The sequence below is a fragment of the Xenopus laevis genome, chromosome 8L, assembly GCF_017654675.1.
Source record: "Xenopus laevis strain J_2021 chromosome 8L, Xenopus_laevis_v10.1, whole genome shotgun sequence".
In the NCBI taxonomy this organism is placed as follows: Eukaryota; Metazoa; Chordata; class Amphibia; order Anura; family Pipidae; genus Xenopus; species Xenopus laevis.
Genome location: NC_054385.1, coordinates 97,572,616 through 97,600,486, shown reverse-complemented (window position 1 = coordinate 97,600,486; position 27,871 = coordinate 97,572,616). Strand labels below are relative to the sequence as shown.

At 39.6% G+C, this 27,871-nt stretch overlaps 1 protein-coding gene across 4 annotated transcripts in view; it reads right to left on the bottom strand.

The window, feature by feature from the left end:
• The window catches only part of ubr1.L (ubiquitin protein ligase E3 component n-recognin 1 L homeolog), an 81,791-nt gene that overhangs the window by 42,804 nt on the left and 11,116 nt on the right, over positions 1-27,871 (bottom strand). For all 4 annotated transcript variants that reach the window (XM_018231054.2, XM_018231055.2, XM_018231057.2 and 1 more), the window contains exons 3-12: positions 24,508-24,764; positions 21,335-21,413; positions 20,130-20,231; positions 18,077-18,207; positions 17,612-17,753; positions 12,713-12,775; positions 11,344-11,467; positions 5,108-5,224; positions 3,702-3,790; positions 1,417-1,515 (exon numbers count right to left, since the gene is read on the bottom strand). In XM_018231054.2, the coding sequence (XP_018086543.1) occupies positions 1,417-1,515; positions 3,702-3,790; positions 5,108-5,224; positions 11,344-11,467; positions 12,713-12,775; positions 17,612-17,753; positions 18,077-18,207; positions 20,130-20,231; positions 21,335-21,413; positions 24,508-24,764 (1,203 nt within the window). The remainder of the gene's footprint in view (positions 1-1,416; positions 1,516-3,701; positions 3,791-5,107; positions 5,225-11,343; positions 11,468-12,712; positions 12,776-17,611; positions 17,754-18,076; positions 18,208-20,129; positions 20,232-21,334; positions 21,414-24,507; positions 24,765-27,871) is intronic.

Below are 27,871 nucleotides of genomic sequence, written 5' to 3'. Positions count from 1 at the left end.
GGTAATCAATCGATAGTATGAACATCTGATGTAAGGCAGTTCTGTATTATATGTCTGTTTACTGTCATACTATTTGTCTTCAGAGCTACTGGTCAGCTGTGATGTATTCTACATTTATGACTACATGCAAAAGTAATATATAAATAATAAACTGATATTATTCAAAGGTTAACAGTAATAATTTAAAGAATAGTAACATAATAGTGCAACTACAACATTCTTAAAGAAGGACCAAGCCCAAGCAGCAATTTACTGCAAAGTGCTTTACTGCAAAGTGAATAAAAGCACTTTGCTGTAAATTGCTGCTTGGGCTTGGTCCTTCCTTAAGAATGTTGTAGTTGCACTATTAACGTCTGGACAGGACTTGGAAGGAAAAGCCAAACATAAAGGTATAGCTGCCTATGGGCAAAGTTTTGTCTAAACATAGAAGCTCTTTCCTATGACTATAAAGAGACAAATCATTCAGAATTAGGCCAGAATCACAAGAGTGACTAAGCTGACCAGTATGGCCTATGTATTGTATCTAGCTCCACTTAACTGCTATCAATACTACTAATGTGCATAGTTCGTTTAGTGTCTGCAAGAGTCACCAAGATTGGTTGTAATGCCAGGGCACATATTTTATGGGCAAAGTGGACAGCAGTAGCTGGTGTTCCCTAAAAGCAAATCCATTTCCAACAAAGTTCCTCTTTTTTAGGACCACTTATTGGCAACATTCTACCTAAATAAAAACTTAAAGATTTAGACTATTTTATTTAAAAAAAAACCTCGCCCAAACTCCCATGCTCGATTTCACATTATTTAATAATAAAATAACCCAAATTAATCCGATCACGTAAAAACTCCATAAAATGGAGCGACATCCCGCATCTCTCAAATTTTTCTGGCTTTTTTCCACAAATTGGGTGTTTTTAACTGGAAAACCCTGAAATGGTCAGATTTTCGGGCTAAACCCAGCGGAGACCACAATAACTTCAAATTGGGGTAGGTGCATCTCCCACTGACTTACACAGGACCTCAGGTCTGAGATGGCAGATTTTCTGATTCGAGCTTTTTGCAGCATCGGGGTATAATAAATCTCTAAACATTTGAGTTTTTTTCCCCACAAAATATTCCAGTTTTTGCCCAAAAAAGCCTGACCAGATAAATTAGAAGTTTAGTAAATAACCCCCTAAAAGTTAGATTGTGATAAACCACAGTCTAGCACTATCTATCCATGCAATCGTTATATAAAAAACATTTTCATAAAAAAATACTTGAGAATTGCCATTGTTGGTTTAATACCAGCATTAAGCATCTTTCATGAATTATGTTATGTAAAAAATATTTTATAATGACAAAACTATTATTTATGTACCAGTCACCAACATCTTCCCAATGCGTGCATTACATGGCTTGTACAGGGCATATACATACCAGGGTAGGAACAGTGAAAACCTGAACAGATATTGCAGTCACTGAAATGTTCCTGTCCTGATCATCACTCATGTATTCTTTCTGTATCTGCTTGTAATGCTGCGGACAGAGAAAAGATGTCCAATTATTTTCTTTTGCCAAAAACTGAGAAGCGTCTTGAATTGTCTATTTTTGCCCAGTAACAATTTTCTTTTATTTCATAACATACTTTTTAAACAATTCAGGCCAAGTCGACCTAACTTGCATATTCTGGGACACTCCTTAGTAAAATATGTGGTGCTACATAGGATGTTATATTACAACACTCAACAATGTTTTTCCTATATTTGAAAATTCAAGGCATCTATACACATTTACATTCATTACATATCTATTTCATTCTAATGTTCATGCGAGTTCTTCCTAAATATTGTAGTGGGGGTGAAGGATTACTATAGTTACTGGGTTTTAAGAGTTCTCAGTCCAGGACATGGATAAAGCGAGATTAAAGCAATGCAAATTAATTATAATATGCATTTAAAAATGCAAGGCACACTGGGGTAGTTCAAAGTAGTTCAAAGGAAAAGAAACAATAAGATTCTACACAGTAATAAACTGTGTAGAATTCTATTGTCTTCTACAAAATGTTTCTTTTATATTCTGTGTAATCTGTGCCCATTCTTCTCTTTCAGACTGAATGGCTGCCCCCGTGGCTACACTGTTTCTATAAACTATAGTAGTGTTTCTAAACACACTAGTTTAACTAGTATGGGGCAACACTACATTATTTTCAATTACTTTAAATTTTAATTACTGGTTTTGCTGTTTCTGTTCCTTTAAAGGAGTTATTTACTTTTAAAGTAACTATGCTTTTCTGACACAGTCTGCAATTGATCTTCGTTTTTTGGCATTTGGCATTTCAGCAAGGTATCTGGTTGCTAGGGTTCAATTTAACCTAGCAACCAGGCAATGGTTTGTAAGAGAGGCTGTAATATGAATAGCAAAGTGCCTAAATAGAAAGGTAAGTAATACAAAGTTACAATAACGATAAAATTGAAGCCTCACAGAGCAATCATTTTTGGCTGCTGGGGCAATGACCCCCATTTAATAGCTGGAAAGAGTCAGAAGAGCAAGGCAAATAATTTAAAACTATATCAAAAAAGTGAAGACCTATTGAAAAGTTGCTAGGAATTGGCTGTTCTAGAACATACTAAAATTTAACCTGAAGGTGAACCACCCTTTAATGCCGCTACCCTTCTTGTACACTAGAAATATAGAATCATAATGTACATAAACATCAGGATACGGTACATGTATAATACAAGTTACTTCCAAAACAAAGGAAACAATCTTAGGAATGAAACAGCTCCCTGAACTAATTCAATGAACCTTGACATTGATTCTGTCGGAGGCATGCAGCACCTATCTTCTAGAACAAGTTTCATTTTTGAAAAAGAAACTTAAAAATATCTCATGTTATTTTAAGAGTTAAAGGGGACCTGAAATCCTAAGAAATAATTCCAAATAATTTGCTGTCATGTTATTTGAACAAAATAAACTTTATTTACACTATGTATATTTTTTACATTTTGTTTGCTTCAGTCTTAGAATTACACATTTACAGCAAGCAGGCAGGAGCCATTGTGTGGGCACTGTCATTAAGCCAAGTTGTGTATCACCACAAAATTATGTGTATGCTCCAGAATGGGGGACCTAATGTCCACGCTCAGTGCTCTAAACAATTAAAGAGTGTGAGGAGAGAGGAAGGAAGAATGAGAGGCGAGCCATTATATCTAGGAAGTCCTGAATGGAAAGTGAAAGTAATTGATTATCCAACCTTTATGCCTCAGGCATAGAGGAGGTACAGCCAATATATCACTGACAGCTCATATATTTAAACACCTTTATAACAGGTATGGATGTTTTAATGAAAAAAATTATTTGGGTTTCATGTTTAATTTGCAAATGACTTTCATAATACAGCTTTCTATGCGTGGGTGAGAGGACCACTTTAAGGTCTAAAGATCTTGCTTGCATAACTCAGTGCCCTGTAAATCCCTGTAATAGATAACATCCTAGCACATTTCAATCATGATAGAATGAAAAGGATACTTAGCATTTTATACAGAACCCTAAAATAATAAGATAAGCAAATAATTAATTGAGGAGCCACGCCCATGGGAAGCATTTGCTCAGAAGTTAATTTGTATAATCCATTTACAGTTTCCTCTATTTTGAATAACTAGTTCTGCTTAACATTAATCAATATAACCCATACTAATGGTTGTCCAGATAAAATGCATCACCTTTACAAACTCTATTGCAAATTGTTTCTTATACTCCATTTCCATGAAAAAGCTGCTGAAGATCAGATCATGCAGAACTTTCCGAACTCCTGCAAAGGAGATAAAGGGAATGATTAAAATGACCAAGTTCATTACAGGAGCATCTAGGGCAGAAAGTCATGATCCATAATGACCTAGACCAGTGAATCTTTTCCAACCCCTGCTTACAGTGTAATGCAACAACTCCCTCACCTCGTTCTTTTATGAAGTGATAAATTCTGATACTTGAAGTCCCTCTGCTTTCCATAATAGGTGGTGCAGTGACTTTTTTGAAAACTGAGGGACTACTAGTTTACAGAATCCATCAATTCACTATGCTACAAGGTGAGGGAGGAGTTGATTTACGCTGTGAGCCTAAGGGGGTGGGGAACTGGTCCCAGCAAGTGCAAACAAAACTATTATAGTTTCCAGTCAATCTGTTAAATCATTAATAGCTCTGTAAAAAAAAAATCATGTACTGTATATTTATTTCTGGAAGTTTATGCACCTTTTCTACATAAACACAACTGAACTGAGGTAATGTCCAAAAGGGGAGTATATTCTCCCTTTAAGGCTAGTACACATTGTATTACCTAGCAAGTGTAGCATGCTGAATGTACAACCACAGTCTCTTGGATAGCTTCATATTAAATTGAGCATTTCAGGGAAACATTTAAAGTGTGAATAAGTTAAAAACATACACTTCCATACAAACCACTAAATTAAAGATTTTAAAGGAATATATTATACACCCTTACATATAGCTGTATTTTTTTCAAATAATTTTTCTTCAATTCGTGAAGAATGAAGACATTAAATTCTATATAGTGTATCAACGTTTTTATTTGCCTTTATTCTACTTGCCTCAGCAAATGTAATGTTCACCAGTTTTTTAAGAGTTAAGTCACTAGATGCAAAATCATGCAGAATTATTATGCCTTTCTATACCAAAATGATTGTTTCATATGAGTTTTTGAAGCTTTGCAAATGACATAGCATATCATTTATTTTACCAGCCTTCCTTTGTTTTGTATGGGAATGTGCAAATAAGCTTCTACAAAATACAAAATGAAACATGGCCTGTGGTCTGTAAATGGCTTAAAACTCTGCACTGCTGCATTGTATACTTAGGAAAAGAGAGTGCCGAAACCTTGTCTGCTACAAACGGTGGAATCCCAAACTTTATTCCATGGTGCTCACAACACTTCACAGTGATCAAACGTTTCAGGACCGCATGGCCCTTCCTCAGTGACGTTTGGGATTCCCCCGTTTCTAGCAGACAAGGTATCGGCTCTCTCTTTTCCTGATTATATATTACGGGCGAGTGGCTAGGCCGGTGTCTTTACCTAATCCCCTTAATTGGACTGTAATTTGCATTGTATACTTGCCTTTGTGAAGCTTGGAGTCCTTTAGAATTAACAAACTGACATAGCAAGTGTGAGTAAAACTGCTAGGCTTTGGCTCTCGCTCTAAACACACTTGGCAGAAGATCTGTCGGAAGTCACCTAAAAGAGAAAATAATTATTTGTGTACATTAAATGAAAATAGATATGAAGGTATAATTGTTCAAGAGGGACCAGCACACTGATTTTTTTAAAATCAACCAAATATTTATGGCAACAGCACTGTGCATCCCTGTGCAGTGATGTTGCAATAACTATTTGGTGACTTTAAACAAATCGGTGTGCTGGTCCCTCTTGAACAATTATACATATTTACTTGGCCAAGCACCTGTGAAGTGGAAGTCCAATCACAGTGCACAGCCCTAAAATTTTTATAGTTCCAAGCAGATGCTCTAAAAGTGTTCGAATATGAAGAAGTCAGCAAAGGGAATTGGAGTGTGCCAAGGCCAGGAAGTTGGGTGCAGGACAGAAGGGGTATGAACACTGAAACACAGCATGCAGAGGGCAAAAAAAAATGCTGACTGTGGCATTTCTGTTTGCAAATGAGCCCTTAAATATATTAGAACTAGTATAACAGGATTTTTGATACTCACCGTTAAATCTGTTTCTCTGTTGTCATTAGGGGGACACAGGGAACCATGGGGTTAAGCTCCATCCTCCAGGAGGCAGGACACTTGAAATTAATTAAGGGGTGTGCCCATCAGGCTTTACCCCATACACTGTACTAGGTCCGGACTGAGAATTAAAATAGGCCCTGACATTTCAGGTACACAGAGGCCCAATCAGCCACCACCAGCCCACTAAATACTGACTTTCTATGGCACCTTATAGCAGCCCCTCTGGCATTTGCCAGAACCCACAGATTGCCAGTCCGGGCCTGCACTGTACATTCCTCTTCAGTTTATTCCAAAAGCTGCTAAATAATTTCTTAAATTCTCATAACAGGCAGAACGTAACAGTGGAACTGAACAAAAAACTCGACCAAACGGTCAACAGCTCGTCAAGGGCTGGAAGCCCTGTGCCCCCCTTATGACTACAGAGAAACAGATTTAACGGTGAGTATCAAAAATCCTGTTTTCTCTGGCATCTTAAGGGGACACATGGAACCATGGGGACTTAACAAAGCAGTCCGAAAACAGCAGGGTGGGTACGAGCTAAATATTAGTATGTGCTGCAGATTTATTTAAGTACTGACTGCAACACCTTCTGCCCGAGGGAAGCCTTGGCGGAAGAATAGGTGTCAACTTTGTAGAATGTAGAAAATGTGTGAGCAGAAGACCAGGTAGCCGCCCTACAGATCTGCTCCAAGGAAGCCGAGTTCCGCCATGCCCTGAGACCTTCAGGTGGTGATCTTCCCTTTGCAGAGCATGCTTCTTTTATTGCTTCCCTGATCCATCTTGATATAGTCGATTTTGAGGCTGCCTGACCTCGACGGGGGCCAGATGGGATAACAAATAGCGTTTGTGATTTTCTGAAAGGTTTTGAGCGTTCCACATACCATCGCAATGCTCTGACGACTTTCCTTATCATTCTTAGGTTCAGGACATAGAGAAGGGACAACTATTTCCTGGTTCACATGAAAAGCGGACACTACCTTGGGTAGAAAGGTAGGAACCGTACGGAGATTAGGTATGGCGATGCACATGACAGTGCTCTAAGCTCCGAAACGCTTCTAGTTGATGATATTGCCACTAGGAACACTACTTTATAGGTGATCCAGGTATCTGACACTGAGTGTAGTGGTTCGAAGGGAGGATCCAGCAAAGCATTCAAAACTAAATTGAAGTCCCAGCCAGCCACCGGTTGTGTGAATGGCGGCACCATATGAGCCACTCATTGTAGGAACGTGCGTAACAAGTCTTCATTCGTCAATCGAGATTGAAACATAACTGACAGGGCCGACACCTGGACCTTGAGTGAACTGAGCTTGAGGGCCCTTGTGTTGTAGAAACGAAAGAATTCTAGGTAATTGTTATTCTAAAAATGGGAAGTGCGACTCATTGCACCACTTGGAGTAGGACTGCCAAACCCTGTGGTACGATTTGAAAGATGAGGCTTTCTGAGCCCTCAGCATTGTAGGTATAACGTCTTCATCTAGTCCTTGGCTCCACCAGACGACCTCTCAACAGCCATCCCGTCAAAGGGAAGAGGCCGAAGTTGTGGTGTGCTATGGGACCTTGCTGCAGAAGGTCTGGTCTGCACTCTAGCCAAAGTGGTTGCACTATTGACAACTCCTGCAGGTCGGTGAACCAAGTCCTCCAAGGCCAGTATGGGGCCACTACAATTACTGTCACTCAAGACTGCTTGATCTTTTTGAGGACCCTTGGCAGCATAGGAAGCGACGTGAAGATGTATGCTAGGCCGAACTGCCAGCGCTGAGTCATGGCATCCACCCCCACTGCTAAGGGGCCTCTGTAGCGGGCGAACAATCTTGACACTTTTCGGTTGGTTCTGGATGCCATTAGGTCTATGCTGGGAGTCCCTCATTGATCTACAAGTTGTTGGAATGTCTCTGGATGTAGCTCCCATTCCCGTGGATCCAGCTGATTCTGACTGAGGAAGTCCACTTTTGTGTTGGATACTCCCAGAATGTGTATTGCAGATAACTTTACTGCATTGATTTCTGCCCAGAGGAGAATCTGTCTGGCTTCCACCAGCACTCTGAACTGATCTGTCCATTTGCTCTGAACTGATCTGTCCATTGGACTAGGACCAGTTTTACTGCTCTTAGTTCCAGAATGTTCATTTGCAGTTTGGATTCCTCGGGAGACCATTGCCCCTGAGCTGACTGCTTGTCCCAAATTGCCCGTCAGCCCTGGAGGCTGGCATCCGTGGATATCACCACCCACTCCGGAGCTGTCCATGATTGACCGATGGCTAGATTGTCTTGCCTCAGCCACCACTGCAGTTCCGCTCTGGTCTGTTGCGACGATGACAGGGGTCGGGAAAGGGGCCCCCCTTTCCAAGTTGTTAGAATACTGGCTTGAAGAGGTATGGACAATGCCGAAGAACAGGCTGTCATTTGGGAAGTGTCCAGGGCGGCATCACAAATGAAAACTTGATGCCTCAGCAATAGTCTGTGCGGATGATAACTCCTGTCGAGGAGTACCGCCCTGAATGTCCTTAATTAAGGACTCTGGCCATGCCTGTATGGCTCTGGACACCCATGCTGCTGCCAAACATGGCGTCAACCCTGCAAAGGTATAAATTGCTCGTAAGAAACCCTCTAGCCTTCTATCTGAGGGGTCTTTGAATGCTGCCGCATCGGTGACTGGTAGTGTCGTGGACTTTGAGAGTCTAGACACCGGTGCATCCACTGCTGGCAGGTTAGACCAAGTATCAACCAGTTCTTTAGGAAAAGGATATGTTTTAGTAAATTTTTTAGTCGCTTGAAACTTGTGTTCAGGAGAATTCCACTTGTTCTGAATCAAACTTTGAAGTTGTTCATGTTCCGGAAAACAGACTGAATACTTATGTTGCCTCTTGAATATAGTAGACGCTTCCCCTGTCTGCTTGGGCTTCTGAGATATATTGAGAACCTCAAGGACCCCCTTAATAATACCATCTTCGTCATGTAAATTGTCACGGTCCCTTCCTTCATCCTGATGTTCTTCCTCATCTCCGGAAGAGGATCCAGAGGATGCTAGTTCACCTTCTGATTGAGATGAATGTAACTCAGAAGATGATTCGTCTGACACAGCAGGGATAACCATGTCCCCCCTTGCGTCGTCCATGCGTCTACGTTTGCCACTAGTCCTGTGGCTCAGCCTCTCTAGCACTTTCCCCAGGTTATCTGTGATGGCAGGTAACCCCTGCAGTGATGCTAGTGACTGGGATAATTGGAGTGCCCAAAAAGGGGGTGGCTCTGCTGTCGCTCCAGAGTCTAAGTCCTGGAAAATAAGTTGAGAGTCAGTCACAGCTGGAGCCGCTGAAGGACCCCCTGAAGCAATAGTTTCCCCCAGCCCCATGGTGCAGGACCTGCACAGCGGCTCATTCTGGCCCCCTGGGAATTTATTCTGGCATTTTGAACAAGCTAGGTATTTCACCAGTGCTGTTGAGGGACCCTTCCCCCTTGCCCTAGTGAACAGTGCCACTGACTTACCCTCTGCCATACTACCAAAGAGGAAGGTAGAGTAAAGGGTACTGCCTGCATGGACCGCTTTGGAGGCTCTCAGCTATGTTTGCTGTCTGCCTTCTATGTGCCCCATGCTGTGCCTGCTCTCCTGTCAGATTTCTGTGCCCAAAATGGCCGCTGGAACGCAAATACTGTGCACATACGTACAGCGCTCCCTTAGGCGCCAAAGGAAAATGGCCACCGGACTGACAGAGTGCGTTCCACTCCATGCGCTCCGCAGTGAGCGCCTTACAGAAGCCTCCCACACCCTCCAAGTCCTGCCGGAAAGCGCAACTAAGCGCCCATGCAGGACACAGAAGACTGCATGGTAGGGAGACACTGCGCACAGAAGGTTGCAAAGTAGGCAGACACTGCTAAAACAGTGACAGAGAGACAGGTTTGGTGAGGAGGGGGAAGTCCCAGAAGTGTGACACTTACCCCCACACCGGCCAGACCTTCTGCCCTGAGTCATCAGTGGAGGTAATATCTGGGTGGTCGTATAGCGAAGCTAGTGAATGACACCGGTGTGTTGCCCTCATAGGGGGCTGCCTATTTACAAAGACAGGTAACCCTGCTTTTTAGGCCTCATCCTGGGTATCAGCCATGGGCTGAACGTAGAGTCAGGCGTTGGTCCAACCTCCCTGTAGCAGGACACTTAAAAAACTGAAGAGGAATGTACAGTGTATGGGGTAAAGCCCGATGGGCACGCCCCTTAATTAATTTCAAATTTCCTGCCTCCTGGAGGATGGAGCTTAACCCCATGGTTCCCTATGTCCCCCTAAGACGACAGAGAAATATATAATATTTGAATATTAGCAACCTTATAGCCATTTTTGCTAAGTTTGCTACTGAATAGGACCACTTGGCACATTTTGTGCTCACCTTTGCTTTTTTCTTTAGCAAACACAACCCTATCCAAATTATCTTGTTTCTTTGGTTATATTGTCGCTATATATCTTCTGTAAAAAAAATTTCTCCAGCACATTACAACTACTATTCATTACTCTTAATTCTGAAAAACTGTTCCTACAGTATAAAATCTAGCCATCTTTTGTGGTCACAGTCTTCATAAGACACAGGCACAATGTGGTTCTGACTACATTGATCTCCACAAGCTGCTGTTCCTACAGACTTTGTAACTTGAGCTCATGTGATATCTGTAGAGGAAGAGTTGGCGAAATGTAATGAGTTTAAATATGGGCAATTAAACATCCCATCTGCCACTACCCTTAAAGGAACAGGTCAGTGTAAAAATAAAAACTGGGTAAATAGATAGGGTGTGCAAAATAAAAAATGTGTCTAATATAGTTAGACAAAAATGTAATGTATAAAGGCTGCAATGACTGGATGTCTAACATAACAGAACACTACCTCCTGCTTTTTAGTTCTCTAACTCTGAGTTAGTCAGTGACTTTAAGAGGAGCCACATGGGACATAACTGTTCAGTGAGTTTGCAATTAATCCTTAGCATGTAGGACAGATTCAAAAGCATTTGGCTATTATGTTAGACATCCAGTCCCTCTAGCCTTTATAGATTACATTTTTGGCTAACTATATTGAAAACATTTTTTTATTTTGCACAGCCTATCTATTTACCCAGTTTGTATTTCTATACTGAAGAATTCCTTTAATGTTTCTTTAATTTTTAGAAGATATAAACTACTAAAGTTAAATACTTTGTTCAGAATTATGCTTCAAGTGCATTTGAACATTCACTTAAACAACTTTCAAATGCAGAAATTGTTAGCTATTATATTAAAGGGATATCAATAGTTAATATTAATAGTTAATATACTTCAAGGTTGGTTCAATTCTTCGATAAAAGCTAAGATTTATAAGGAGTCCAGTAGAAAGCCGTGTCTTCTGGACATATAGTAACATAAACAGAATTTAAAACATAACAGGATTTCCATTTAAACAATAAGGGGAAGAATTTTCCAACTGCACTCCACCTTTCCTGGCAGAGCAGCTATTGGCGTCAAGAAGCAGCTTTTATTCTAATTGCATCTAAAAGAAGTTGCTTGGTGCACTTGATCTTGAATGAACAAACCACAGATGGGGAAAGACATATTTCTGACAATAAATAAGAAAAGTAAGAGATGCTTACTCGAGTAGGCCAGGAGTTTGTTTAGCCAGTTTGCTAAACTCAGTGCAAAGCTTTGATGAGCCATTACATGACCATGCAGCACTTCCACACGGAAAGGTTTCAGTGACACGTTCTCTGAATTAGTCTGGCAGGAAACAAGGGGGGAAATAAAGATATGATAATAAGATATTATTAAAATTGTGTTTTAATGTGTTCAGTGTTGTGCACTCCACATAGTACAAGAAATATTCTGGATCTTCATTGTGCCAAGATTTGGAGAAGTAAGCCTCTGGCTGTAACCCATTCATTAGAAGTCAATGTATAAATTTCACTTGCATTAACTGCCAGCAGATTCTTGAACATTTTGTGCTCTTTTACTTTAGGGGCATTTTGGGAGGGAGTACTTTCAGTTTATGGCACCAAGGAAAATATAATGGTTATACAACAATCTATCTCTCTCTCTCTCTCTCTATAACAAGATATATAACTAATATATAATACATATTTCTCAGAACATATTATATGCAAGAGAATGCTACTAATTTGGTAAGGTCCATGTCTGTTTTCATGGAGATTCAAAACTTGAGTAGATCAAAATGCCATGGCAGTACACTACTGAAATAAGCATTATATTGCAACACCCCAAATAGGTCACAAGACAACAATACAAAAAAATGATTTCCTAGTAAGATCGATTGCCAAAATCCCATTTCCGTTAGTCTTTCTCTGCAGTTATTGTGTAATGAGAAGATACAATCAGTAGCAATATGTATATGAAATTAACTAAAATCTGAGAAAACCACATTAAAAATAAATCATGCAATGTCCTCGCTTTGTCACACTGGGAAAAAAATGTTCTGGTTTTAGGGGAATACAAAAGATTAAAAACACAGTTTGAAAAGACTGTCCAGAGATAGTAAGAAGAACATGGCAAGATCCAGACGCATAGGTAGGAAAATTCAGTATTCTCTGGACCAACAAGTATTCTGTATGAAACAACATTGTTTAAATGGGATGTAACCATAAAAAAACAACTTATTATTACATAAAAAAATGTGTAAAATATGTGTGTGTATACACTTTTCCCCTATAGGCCCAATATATAGTGAGTTTCTATGGTATCATACAGTAGCCCCTCTGACATTTGCCAGAACCCACAGATTGCCAATCCGGGCCTACCACCAACAGACCTAGTTGGAAACTGATGGGCCTATGAAAGCACTGGAAAAGCTTTCTGCCTGCTGTCAAACACCACTTCCATGGAGAGGACTGATTGCACTCTAGGTTAGGGCTATAGCCCTGGAATTCTTTTCTATTTTCGTTAGTCCCTTTTGACTGTCTACATTGGGAATCAATGTGAATAGTAATTATGACAGAAAAACATATTTACCTTAAGGCTTTCTGCCACCTCCTGGCATTGCTGTGATGTACCTTTTTTAACAGCTCTGCGGCCCTATTTGGAAAACAGCATTAAAAAAAAATAAAAAAAATTAGCTATACCTTAAACATGCAGTGTTACGTTGTAATACATACCATTAAACATAACATTTCTATATCGCACAAAATGCTGCTATATGGAAAAACCTACAACTTTTTACTTTTTCTGCAAAGATATTTATTACACAATAACCCAATTTTGACATGCTCCATGATTAAGCTCATATAGTAGAATTACCATATACATCAGAAGTTGAGTTACTATCCCTCACATGTAACAAACACATGAAATGTATTTACCAATGTGCAGTTGCCCATAGCAACCAATAAGATGTTTGCTTTTAAAAAAAAAGTGACCAGAAAATGCCTGCTGGTTAGTTGGTAAAAATGATTAGACCAGTAGCAAACTTTGCATCTATTTTACATTTGTCTAACGGATTGCTAAACATTGGTATTCGGAATGCCACTGGCTGGTTTGTACATTTGTTAAATTACTGTCTTTAGATGAAAAAGATGGACAGTTAAAGGGTTTGTTCACCTTCCAACTATCTATTTTCAGATTCACAAGAATTTTTTCAATTACTTTCCATTTCCATGTTTCAAATATTGACGCTTAAAGGGGGTTTTCGCCTTTAAACTAACTTTTATTATGATGTTGAGAGTGATATTCTGAGACAATTTGGTTTTAATTTTTTACAACCATGCATAGATTTAAATAAGAGACTGGAATATGAATTGGAGAGGGCTTGAATATAAAGATGAGTAAAACAAAGTAGCAATAACAATACATTTGCTGCTTAACAGGGCATTTGTTTTTTGGATGGGGTCAGTGACCCCATTCGACAGCTGAAAAGAGTCAGAAGATAAATGCAAATAATTCAAAAACTATAAAAAATAAAGGGCAATTGAAAAGTTGCTTAGTATTAGCCATTCTATAGCATAATAAAAGTTACACCCCTTTAAAGTTTCATTTGTCACCTTCTTAGGTTTTCTGGGAGAGGGAATTGTCAACTCTGTCCTCTGTCCTAAATTGAACCATAAGTCGATACATTTTTTAACTTTGCCCCTGCTGAGAGTTTCATTAAAGGCAGCTGTTAGAATTGCCAACATTGTACAGATCCTGTAGAGAAATGCATCCCCTAATGTAGCATATTGTAACGGTTCAGAATTTGCATTGAAGTGATGTGTGGGCTGGCCCGATATCCGCAGGTCAGGCAGGTATAAGTCGACCTTGTTGCGGGTCGCGGGTGGGTTGGGGTTGAGCTTTTCTGCCTGCTCTCCCCATCTGTGACCTTAGACCGCCGGCTTCCAACTTTCAATTTTTTAGGAGGAGGGGGAAACTGGGTGTGGGTGGGGATAAGGCAGGTGTGGGTTTGGGTTGAGCTCTTCTGCCTGCTCTCCATCTTAGACCGCCAGCTTCCGACTTCCAGCTTTATAGGAGTGCACATACCCCACCCCTTTTGTAACATCACTGGCGGGGCAGTGCAGCGCGGTTCTATAAATGGAGGGGGGAAGGCGGTGCAGGCAGGCTCAAGCTTTTCTCAACCCGCACATCACTGAGCTGCCAGATTGAAACACCAGAGACAGGAACATTAAACTTCAATTTTGGAAGAATAAGAAGGAACTGGAAAGCAACTGAAAGTAGTACTTTTTCCTTCATAAAGCAACTCATTTCAGCCACATTACCAAATGCAAGTTGCTACCCTCTTTCTAGCAATGAGAAGCTTGAGAAGACTGCTTGATTTTTAAATCTGCTTTTTTTCCCATTAGCTCATCACACACTGTTCTCAACTCAATACGGTCACCAATCTTACCGGCATGTGAGAGGATAGCAACTTGTTCTCACTAATGTGGCTGACGAAAAAAAAAAAAAAAAGTTGTTTTAAAGCAAAAAAATTGTAAAGAAAAATACATGGATATTACAGAATCTGGGACAACTAACAAGAATAAATCATATTCAACTGCAGCAACAGAATAACCATAGGAAGCAAAGCATATATTGTGTCTGATTTATCTTGCTTATTGTGGCTTTGTGAATCCATGTCAAGTTATTCTTGTAACAAAATTAATTTTTTTACAGTTACATATTTAATTTGTGTTGAAAAATTGAGCAAAGTACATCGAGTACAATCCCTCAAAATAAACCTAAGTGCCCATATAAACACATACAGTGGTGTGAAAAACTATTTGCCCCCTTCCTGATTTCTTATTCTTTTGCATGTTTGTCACACAAAATGTTTCTGATCATCAAACACATTTAACTATTAGTCAAAGATAACACAAGTAAACACAAAATGCAGTTTTTAAATGAGGGTTTTTATTATTAAGGGAGAAAAGAAATCCAAACCTGTGTGAAAAAGTAATTGCCCCCTGAACCTAATAACTGGTTGGGCCACCCTTAGCAGCAATAACTGCAATCAAGCGTTTGCGATAACTTGCAACGAGTCTTTTACAGCGCTCTGGAGGAATTTTGGCCCACTCATCTTTGCAGAATTGTTGTAATTCAGCTTTATTTGAGGGTTTTCTAGCATGAACCGCCTTTTTAAGGTCGTGCCACAACATCTCAATAGGATTCAGGTCAGGACTTTGACTAGGCCACTCCAAAGTCTTCATTTTGTTTTTCTTCAGCCATTCAGAGGTGGATTTGCTGGTGTGTTTTGGGTCATTGTCCTGCTGCAGCACCCAAGATCGCTTCAGCTTGAGTTGACGAACAGATGGCCGGACATTCTCCTTCAGGATTTTTTGGTAGACAGTAGAATTCATGGTTCCATCTATCACAGCAAGTCTTCCAGGTCCTGAAGCAGCAAAACAACCCCAGACCATCACACTACCACCACCATATTTTACTGTTGGTATGATGTTCTTTTTCTGAAATGCTGTGTTACTTTTACGCCAGATGTAACGGGACGCGCACCTTCCAAAAAGTTCAACTTTTGTCTCGTCGGTCCACAAGGTATTTTCCCAAAAGTCTTGGCAATCATTGAGATGTTTTTTAGCAAAATTGAGACGAGCCTTAATGTTCTTTTTGCTTAAAAGTGGTTTGCGCCTTGGAAATCTGCCATGCAGGCCGTTTTTGCCCAGTCTCTTTCTTATGGTGGAGTCGTGAATACTGACCTTAATTGAGGCAAGTGAGGCCTGCAGTTCTTTAGATGTTGTCCTGGGGTCTTTTGTGGCCTCTCGGATGAGTTGTCTCTGCGCTCTTGGGGTAATTTTGGTCGGCCGGCCACTCCTGGGAAAGTTCACCACTGTTCCATGTTTTTGCCATTTGTGGATAATGGCTCTCACTGTGGTTCGCTGGAGTCCCAAAGCTTTAGAAATGGCTTTATAACCTTTGAAATTGAACTCAGGTGTGATAAACCACAGTTAAGTTATTTTTTAACAAGGGGGGCGATCACTTTTTCACACAGGCCCATGTAGATTTGGAGTTTTTTTTCTCCCTTAATAACGTAAACCTTCATTTAAAAACTGCATTTTGTGTTCAATTATGTTATCTTTGACTAATAGTTAACGGTTTTTGATGAGCAGAAACATTTAAGTGTGACAAACATGCAAAAGAATAAGAAATCAGGAAGGGGGCAAATAGTTTTTCACACCACTGTATCTACACAATCGCATATATAAACTATATGTACGAATACCTATACCAACTAATTAACTTTAGATTTTAGTATCACAATAGCCTTGCAGATTATACTTGTTCAAGAAATCATCCAAGCCACTCATAAGGACAGTAATAGAATCAGCCATCACATCATCCGGCAGGACATTCCACAACCTCACTGCTATCACCATGAAGAACCACCTACATTGCTTCAAATGTAAGTTCTGTTCTTCTAGAAAAGGGGTAGCTTCTGGTGTGTTGATCTTTTCTATGGGAAAAATATTCCCCTTTTTTGTAGACCCCAACATTTTGTGTGTCCACAATAAATGTTGTGTCCTAGGCAATGAGGGCACTTGAGATTTTATTATTAATATTTATTTAAATTTTTTATTTAAAGTCTTCTTTGCGACTGTAAAAAGTTTTTTTTTTCAAAAGCACACGAATACAAAAATAACGTTTTGCATTCAATATAAAACAACCCTCACCCCTTGCATGATGTCATAACAAACTTTTAACTCCTATTCTGCTATTACCTTCTTTCTAAAAAAAACTGGTTAAGGTGTATGCAGCATTCCCATTGCAATACCCTGTTCTCACAGTCTACCCCACATTTCATGCAGGCACATGATCTATAACCAAAGTTCTGAGATCGCATATACTGTGTCCCTTCTCAGCACAGTGTGGGGCTAATGGAGTCACATCTCCTTTTAATTTACCTCCCTTAAATCTCTCTATTGTACATATTAATGTGTGACATGTTCTGTAAAACGTGTTTTAAACATGTGATTAGCTATTCCTACATAAACCAGAGAGCATGTGCATTTTATAATAAATACTCAGAGAGTGGTTCAGCAGTTACAACTGCCTCTGATTTTCAGGCTACAATGGGTCAGGTATCCAAGGAATTCCCTGACTGTGTGGTTATTCAGTGGGATCCCTGATTGGGTACCCCAGCAGATTAGAGGCTCTCATTTCCATATTTCCAAAGTTAAAAGATAATTTTTCCCAGCTCATGAGTGATGTCACTTATTCAGGTTAGAAGACTGGGTCCCACTTCAGGTTAGAAGGTAACACCTAGGAAATAGAGTGAGGCAGCAGGGACAGGCAGAGCATGGCATGTCAGCGGGTTTGCCCAACTGGACCTGTACAGGACTCCCACAGAAACCACTTCCTATGTTTAACAATACTAAGTAAACTATAATCTGATTTGACTATTACAATGCAAAGGTTATTCCCAAGGATATAACTGACCTCTCTCTCGGCTGCAGTAGTTAATGTCTGTGCTTCTTTCTGATCACAGCCAAGGGATCTCTGCAAACTGTAGATGAAGTGATCATAGGTATGGTGTTCATCGTTGTAAAGCACACAGTAGTACTGGTTCCACTCTTCTGTGCTGCAAGGACAACAAGATGTTTTTTAATAGTTACCCTGACAGTAACAGCTAACAAGAACAAATGTATCCAAACACAGGAGTGAATACTCCAATAATATTAGCGGTAATCTAAAGAATTTGTTTTGTAATTATTAGCAGGCAACCTAATTTAAATTACAGTTTAGGTGTTTTGCATTTGAACAGATTTAACCTGGGAGGTGAGCATTACAAGTCTGGAAGGCCTGGCTGAAAACTGCTGCTCTACTGAAAACATTACTTGAGATCCCTCTGTCTACTGCTAATTTAAAGACACATTTTTAAAGGTTAACTCTAAAGGGACATACCATTTATCCAGGTATGCTGGCAAACTCTTTTGTTCCTCCCAGATTAACATGTCAACTATATACTGGATAATCACAGGAAACACTTTTTTGGTTTGGGCCAGGAGTTCATCTGTCAATCGAAAGTCTGAATTCTACAAACATAGGAAAGAAGACATCATGAGTTAATTAAAGCACTACTATATTAAAATAACTGCATTGTAAAACATTTCGGTTTTACTTAAAGGAAAACTATACCCCCCAAACAATGTAGGTCTCTATTAAAAGATACTGAGTAAAACAGCTCATGTGTAAAACCCTGCTTCATGTAAATGAGCCATTATCATAATAATATACTTTTTTAGTAGTATGTGCCATTGGGTAATCATAAATAGAAAATTGCCATTTTAAAAAATAAGGGCCGCCCCCTGAGATCGTAAGATTCACTGTGTACACATGCAAACCACATGTAAGGTCACATGAGCCAATTAACAGACAGAGTTCAGCCTTTTGCTTCCTCACTTCTTCCTGTTACAGTTAGTGTTGTAGTATTTCTGGTCAGGTGATCTCTGAGGCAGCACAGATAGAGTCACGAAATGGTGGTTCAAGGCAAGAGATGTAAAAGGGCAATATTTATGTAAATATATATTCCAGTTTGGTAAGATTCTTTAATATGTCATTCAATTTGATATAAACTATCTGTTGCTTAAGTATTCATTTTGGGGGTATAGTTTTCCTTTAATATTTTAAGATGTGCTGGCCGCTTTCCATAGAAGTGCATATTTTACCACTGAAGATGTTTTGTTTTCTACTCCAAAGCCCCGCCAATGCCATAGCCCTTTATCTAATATTCTATATTTCTTTCTAGCATAACAATGTGATCACCACTGAGAATGTTGAGCCCTTAACAGGATTAATAAGCAGACAGACATAGAAAAGGATAAAAGGAGCACCACTATAATACACACCCGTTTTAAAATGTGTACCTTTATTAATGCTGAAAATATTAAAACAGTTAAAGTCCCATTACTAATTAGAGGGGCAAGTACAGGGACTACAAAATCCTCACATATTAACTTCTGAACAAGATACTATTTGCACAGAAAATATAATTTATGACTAGAAAATAGTCTGTCTAAATAGATACTCAGGTTTTTGACTAACGTATGTGCTGCATTTTGCTGTCCAATTATGTTTGTCTGGATTTGTAGGCTATTGCGATACCATCTTGTGTCTACACAGAGAAAGCAAAGTAGTTATCTAATGATTAGCCTAGAACAGTGTGAAATTGAACAGAGCACTTCAGATCTTTTAGGCAGGGTGCACAAGGAAAATAGAGTGTAGTAATCACGGACAGTACTGATTAAGGTCAGATTTGACATTTTGTCTACTATTCGAAATTTGAAATGCTATCATTTAAACTAGACAAGAGACTAGGAAGGTACAGGGCATGAAGCCAAATTTACCAAGGCAGTGCATTGTTTCTATGCCAATATCTTACTAGGTGGGCACTGAAGGGAACCCTGCAGCACCAGAACATAAAAAGGAAGAGGCAATATTCTGTTTTTTTACATTTGGTTACATTTCATGTAAGTAACTATTTGACTCCTCCACTAAAAATCTCCTGCAAAAGTTCAACACCATGGGGGCTGAATACAGTTAAGACTAAGGGCTAGTCCACACGGGGAGATAGCCCTGCGTTTGCGGTCGCGGCGACAAAGCGCCGCGCCAGTCGCCGCGACCGGCGCAGGCGACAGTTTTGTATGGGCGCCTATGTAAAAACGCCTGTGCTAACCACACGAGGCGATGCGCTTTTCAACAGTCGCCTGAAAAAGCCTGGCGAGGCATTTTCAGGCGACTGTTGAAAAGCGCATCGCCTCGTGTGGTTAGCACAGGCGTTTTTACATAGGCGCCCATACAAAACTGTCGCCTGCGCCGGTCGCGGCGACTGGCGCGGCGCTTTGTCGCCGCGACCGCAAGGCTATCTCCCCGTGTGGAATAGCCCCAAAAGGGTTACAGCAGATACCACTTACATACAATAGGCACCTTAAGTGGACCATACTTTGCATTTCCTTACCTGATCGGATGCCCCTGGCTCATGGATGTTACAATATGGGCCAGTTTTCCAGGCTTCAGTATCTCCACAGTCACAAAATCCCCCTCCCATGGAAGAGTGCATCTGAAAAGAAATGAGCACACCCTTAAGCACAAAAGTATAATGTTATTAAAAGTACTTTCTATCTTGTTATTATACACAACAAATTATACACGAAAGGGATGATTCTCTAATGCAAGGTAAACACACCAAATCATAAGCGAAACTGAATGCGTTTAAGCACTATATAAGGTACTGTGTTTGCACCCATTTACACTTCTTTCAAATTGTGCCTAGTGACTGGCAATTTGGTCAGCTTAAATGCACAATTGCTTGCAAGGTGCAAAGAGCAGGGAACGCAGATGCAAAGGAATCCAAATCTACCTTGAGACGATGTTCCTTTCAGGATTACCCTTTTCTTGTTGCACCTACACATACCAGTGACTAGTACCTAGTTACCTGCACGCTAACGTTGTTTCAGTATGCGGCATGCCAGAAGTTATGAAAAGAATGTGGGAAGTTTCTGTGGACCTGATTTTTAATATAGCTTTGTGGTCAAGCTTTTCTATATTCATCAAATGACAAGGAAAGGCTAATTCACGGAGGCATGCCAAAATGTTAGGCACCTCCCAGTGAATTTAATTGCTGCATTTTTACCCTGAGAAAATGCTCCGTTTAGAGAAAAACGCACCAGGGGTCTTTCTAAGGAAATGCTGTGTGTACTTTTATTTCCAGGGATCCCTTGTGTCAGCTTTGGCTTGAACATGACCAGAATTGTGCAATTTTACATTTTACTATACTGTGCATGTACAAGGCCAAGCCTATACTTACAACACTGACTCAGGGTAAAAATGTAGCACTCATTCACTGGGAGGTGCCTAACATTTTGGCACCCCTCAATGAATGAGCCTTTCTTTGTACTTGAATAAATGTAGAAAAGCTTGACCACAAAGCTATATTAAAAAATCAGCTCACATTCTGCTTGTGCTGGCACTGCTTTGGCAGAGTAAGCTTATGATTCTACTTGTTTAGTATCAGCATTATGATGCATAGTAGTTATCACCAGTTAACACAGTATGCATCCAAGACTGTTCTCCCTATTGTAGATATAACATTTTTGTGGATCATTATTGCTGGAAAAGCCATCATTTAATACAAATTTAATACAAAATAGCTGTTATAATTACCTTGTATCTGTGACTTTTGTGAATGCTGTTCTGGAAACAATCCATACATAGGACACAGGTTGGATCAATTGCACAATCCCTGCACAAAATACAAATGTAATATAGAGTTGGCAATGCTATAATCACTTCTTAACAAAGGGTTAAAATTAATAAAACATGAGCAGTATCGGTCCAGTGGCTTAACTATAATTATTATTAATTACTCACAGCAAAACAAGAAAATTATTCTGCACACCTTAGATCAGCCAAAGTACTATTTCTGCTACACAACTCCGCCAATTCTCCAGCAATTCTCTTTGAGTGTCCTGGACACAGCACATGTGCAGAAGGGTAAAGATCAGACTTTAAAGCTGCAAATTCTACTCTACTGCACATGTGCGCAATCCAGTCAATACAGAGGATATCTGGGGCATCTCAGAAGATTGTAGCACAGCAGGAACAGTACCCCGGGTTGTTGCACTTTTTTGCGGACAGAAGCGTTGCCTAACACATTTGGCACTCCCCCATTCCATGTCCTTTAAGAGCAGATTTACTATAAGTTGTGGGATGGATTGAGGCATTTCAATACAAGAAGGCAAACACAATGTTGATTTTTTGGGTTTTCTTGCATTATTTGCTTTTATTTTCAGCCAACTTTTTTTTTTGGGGGGGGGGACTTTCATTACATTTGCATCGAAAACTTCCACAAAGTTGCACTTAGTGGCACTGTTTCTGTCCTTTTTGTGCGGGTCGCGCAGTGTTTCTATTGACACAGGGGAACTGTGAAGCTACTGCCACCCTCAAAGATGGAGGTAGCTTAATTGTTCCCACAGCGGCCTGAGTCAATTGACTTTAACATTCAAGCACAGAGGTAATTTTCATACTGAGTTTTGGAAATGGCGACATTCAAACTCTAAAGCTTATGAGCATAATTGTGCCTGATTTGCATCAAAGTGCACACACACACAAACTAGTGGGTTTCAGTCATTGCCCACAACTGCATCATGCCCAACATAACCTCATGGCTGCAAATAAAAAATATATATAAAAATATTCCAACTGTGACTTTGCACACTGTGGTCATAAATGATCCTTTCAAGCGCTGGTGACAAACATTGCTACACAACAAAGTTTCCCCTTGACACTCTGACACAATTTACACTAGGGAAATAATTACTTCCTACTTAAAGGAACAGTTCAGTGTAAAAATAACATAGATAGTATGTATTACATAGAAAAATGTTTCTAATATAGTTAGTTAGCCAAAAATGTAATCTATAAAGGCTGGAGTGACTGGATGTCTAACATAATAGGCAGAACACAACTTCCTGCTTTTCAGCTCTCTAACTCTGAGTTAGTCAGCGACTTTAAGGGGGGCCACATGGGACATAACTGTTCAGTGAGTTTGCAATTGATCCTCAGCATTCAGCTCAGATTCAAAAGCCACAGTTATAACTGATTGGTTACTGCCTGTGGAAACCAAGAGAGCCAAGAAAGCAGGACGTAGTATTCTGTTCTGTTATGTTAGACATCCAGTCACTTCAGCCTTTATACATTACATTTTTGCCTAAGTAACTTTATTAGTTTTTTATTTTTATTTTGCACAGCCTATTCACCCAGTTTTTATTTTTTACACTGAAAAATTAATTTAAAGACAAGTTACAAGCATTAAGTAATCCAGTGGGTTTAATATTCTAAAGTAAAGGCAGATTAACAACTAGATTATGTTATTAGGCATTGCCTCAGGGGAAGCAGGTTATTCTTAAATGTTATGTTTGCCCTTCCATCTTCCTTTTTATGCTTCACAATATGCACCAGTGTTATGAAAAATACAGGGTATCTAGCTTTTTGTTTGCTGCATGACCTTCTCATCTGTAAAAGGTGCACTGCAACTACAGACTGCCACTCCAGACAGACAAGCTTGCCTACTTTATATGCACAGGTGGCCTAAAACTATATCTGCACATTTGGGGGCACATTTACTTAGCTCGAGTAAAGGATTAGAAGGAAAAAAACGTTGAAATTTTGAAGGTTTTTTTTGGCTACTTCGACCTTCACTACGACTTCGAATCGAACGTTTCGAACTAAAAATCGTTTGACTATTCGACCATTCGATAGTCGAAGTGCTGTCTCTTTAAAAAAAACTTTGACCACCTACTTCGCCACCTAAAACCTACCGAGCACCTATGTTAGCCTATGGGGAAGGTGATCAAAGGAAAATCGTTCGACCGATGAATTAAAATCCTTCGAACCGTTCGATCGAACGAATTGCGGTAAATCCTTCGACTTCGATATTCGAAGTATTTAACTTTGATGGTCGAATATCGATGGTTAATTTACCCTCGATATTCGACCCATAGTAAATGTGCCCCTCAATGTAGGTGGCCTAATACAGTGATAGGGAAGTGGTGTGGTATGATAAGAGTTAGATACAGGAAGAGGCTGGACTACCCTACCTGTATTGACAAACCTCTCGTAATAACATAGCACAGTACTGGTGTATGGTTGGATAATTACACCACCTCTTTTCACAGAATCTTATTAAAATTATGACTCATTAGTTCAACCTTGTCTTAAGAAACAGTTCAGTGTGAAAATAAAAACTGGGTAAATAGATAGGCTGTGCAAAATAAAAAATGTTTCTAATATAGTTAGTTAGACAAAAATGTAATATATAAAGGCTGGAGTGAACAGATGTCTAATAAAACAGCTGGAATCCAACTTCCTGCTTTTCAGCTCTATAACTCTGAGTTAGTCAGCAACTTGAAGGGGGCCACATGGTACATTTCTGTTCAGTGAGTTTGTAATTGATCCTCAGCATTCAGCTCAGATTCAAAAGCAACAGATATGACCCATGTGCCCCCCCCCTCAAGTCTCTGATTGGTTACTGCCTGGTAGCCAGGGTAACCAGTCAGTGTAAACCAAGAGAACTGAAAAACAGGAAGTATTGTTCTGACTGACATGTTATACATCAAATCACTCCAGCCTTTATACATTACATTTTTGGCTAACTAACTATATTAGAAACATTTTTTTATTTTGCACAGCCTATCTATTTACCCAGTTTTTATTTTTACACTGTTCAATTCCTTTAAGTAATCCATATTAACAGCTGTAGGGCTGTTTTCTCTTATAGCTGCATTCTCCAAGCTTTCATATTTTGATATTTGATGAATGATCATTCCATCTCTTACCTGCAGGAATAGGTTGTCTCCCCTCCTCTAAAGACTCTTCCACACAATGGAGGAGCTGCACTGTGCCGTAGCTTCTCCATGAATACATTTGGGTCATCTCTGAACAGGCACCACTCCAATGGGGTTAAGATACGTTCCTGTACCAGCTCCTCCTGCTTCTCCACTTGTGGTTGCAGCTCATCTCTATAAATCTGGGGGACATGCTTTGCCACGTGTTGATGAAAGGCAGAGGCAAAATCCAAAGCATTGACTAAGCACTTTTAAATAAAGAAAAAGGAAATATAAGTATATTTGTCATTTACACAAATAAAGACTATGAAACACATTTTGGAATAGTTTGCAGAGCACTGCTGTGAAATTGACATCAAATTGTCATCTAAAGGCTTTCTTTAATTGAAAAATGTAATGAAACTGAAATACCCAACTGACAATCACTATGGATAGCTTGAGTGCTACAAGCGTGGGAAAGAACAGACTGAGAAGCATATGTTCTTGGAATAGAGCCCCAAGACAGGCAGAGTTCAAGTGGTGGCTGCATCTAGCGCAAGTCACGTATTCACATTCTTCCAAGCAATCGCTCAGTCATTTTTTACCAAAGGCTCATAGAAAGTGCAAATAATGGTTTCTTGTTCTAATAACCTGAAGGTTGTGCTTGATATTTTCCCAAAAATTCACAGGCTATATTTTTCTTTTACAAGAAAACTCTAAACGAAATGCAATAACGCAAGTCAGAAAATGTTTGCTATTAAATATATAATAATGTTTTACAGTGACCATTCATCAATCACATCAGTCTCTGGCCCAGTGGAGCTAACAGTCTAAGGTGAATGTCACACAGGGCTGAAGCTCAGCCTGCTGTAAAATGTAGGTCGATAATCACCTCCTATGCTGGAAAAGGCCAGGAAGCAAGTTAATTTGTTAACTGTCCATTGATCTTAACATGTTGGGGTTAATATGCTTATTGAGCATTTATAGAAAGTACAAATGTTCATAATAATGCTGCTATGGCCTTTAAGTCATAAACCAGTTATTTTGATTTTCTAAGGATAAGAGGACATTTGCCTTATCTGGTAATTTTCTCATTCCATTTTATTTATGCCTTTATGTATATATGTTCTATTCTATGCCACAGCTTTTGCATCTCTAAATGATACTAACCTGTGCACCTGGGGTGGGACAGCATAAGAGATATATCCACCGTATAGAATGATAAGCTCTACGGGGCACATTTACTTAGCTCGAGTGAAGGAATAGAATACTATAAATAAAATACTTTGAATTTCGAAGTGTATTTTTGGCTACTTCGACCTTCGACTATGACTTCGAATCGAAGCATTCAAACTAAAAATCGTTTGACTCTTCGACCATTCGATAGTCGAAGTACTGTCTCTTTAAAAAAACTTCGACCACCTACTTCGCCACTTAAAACCTACCGAGCATCAATGTTAGCCTATGGGGAAGGTCCCCATAGGGTTTCTAGCCAATTTCTGATCGAAGGAAAATCGTTTGATCGATGGATTAAAATCCTTCGAATCGTTCAATTCAAAGGATTTAATCTTCAATCGAATGAATATCGCTAAATCCTTCGACATTCAAAGTCGAAGGATTTAACTTCGACGGTTGAATATCGAGGGTTAATTACGTGTTGTATATCCATATCCTGTATCTAAAACTTGTAAAGTCTATACTAACCGCATTTTTAAACATGGTCTCGTCACCTATGTGAGTCCCGTATTAATAGCAGACTGTAATTATATCCCTTTCTATATGACTGATTGGAAAGCAGTAGCAGGTTTTGGTAAAAGATGTAGGCATGATTAATTCACTTTGTTCTTCCTGCCTTTAAAATTAAAAAAAAAAAAAAAAATTTCAGAGAAACGTTTTAATTTTATGTATATTAATATGCTGAGATCCCTGATCATTTGAATATTTTGCATAATTTGCCCTAGGTTTATTGCAAATGCCTTTATAGTTTTTTCCTTACAAAAATCTATAAAGCAAACTTGTGAAACTTTATAATTAGAGGAACTCAATGATATCTGCTATAGAGATGAGCCAACCTGTCATTTTCAACTTGCACCTGAACTGACCCCCACTATGCCACCATTTGTCTTACTCAACCCTGACTGTACAGAAGCGGATGTGGTTGAAGTAATAGAAACGCTGCAGATTTCAGGTCCAGAGGGTTTAAATGACAAGAAATTACAACAATCAGTAAAGTAGACATATAGGATATGTTTTTAAAAAACTAATTTGGGGTTAAAAATTAATATCTTTAAAAATGGTCCCTTTATTGGAGTTTTCTATAGATCTGCTACAGCCCCAGTCCACATTTCAAATAAGGGGTGAGCGTGTCTGAATGAACAGTCCCTGCCAGAAGCACAGTAGGAGGGGGACAGCCAATCACAGCCCTGCAGTCACACAAGCAAAGACATGCTTCAGTTCCCTATCAGGTCAGCCTAGCTGCTGATTGGTTCCTGTCCTACTGTGTGCTGATTGCTGCTGGCTCCACTGCACAGCCAGACAATACAGTGGGCAGGAAGAGGAACAGATGGGCAGGGCTAGGTGGGGTTTGGGGCAGATTTTAAAGGAAAACTATACCCCCAAAATGAGTACTTAAGCAACAGATTTTATATCAAATTAAGTGGCATATTAAAGAATCTTATTAAACTGGAATATATATTTAAGTTAATATTGCCCTTTTACATCTCTTGCCTTAAACCCCCATTTCATGATGGTCCTTGTGCTGCCTCAGAGATCACCTGACCAGAAATGCTGCAGCTCTATCTGTAATAGGAAGAAGTGTGGAAGCAAAAGACACAACTCCGTCTGTTAATTGGCTCAATGAGCCATAACATGTATAGTTTGTTTGGTTTGTTTGTGCGCATCTTGAATCCTACGATCCCAGGGGGCGGCCCTTATTTTTTAAAATGGCAATTTTCTATTTATGATTACCCAATGGCACATACTACTAAAAAAAGTATATTATGATGAAAATGGTTTATTTACATGTAGCAGGGTTCTACATATGAGCTGTTTTATGCAATATGTTTTTATAGAGACCTACATTGTTCGGGGGTATAGTTTTCCTTTAAATACATCAGCCCCAAACACATTTTTTTTAAAGGAGAAACAAACCCTGGAAAAAAACCCTACCCCCCTACCCTACATAGACCCCCCTCCCTCCTCCCCTCCAGTACGCAAATGCCCCTAAGTCTTAATTTACCCCCCTGTGCAGATTCTGTCCAGCAGAGTTCACTGGCACCATCTTCAGCCGCTTTGGTAATCTTTGGAATGAGTCCGGCGCATGCGCAGTTGGAGCCATTTTCTGTTTCACGACAACTGCGCATGTGCCCAAACTCAC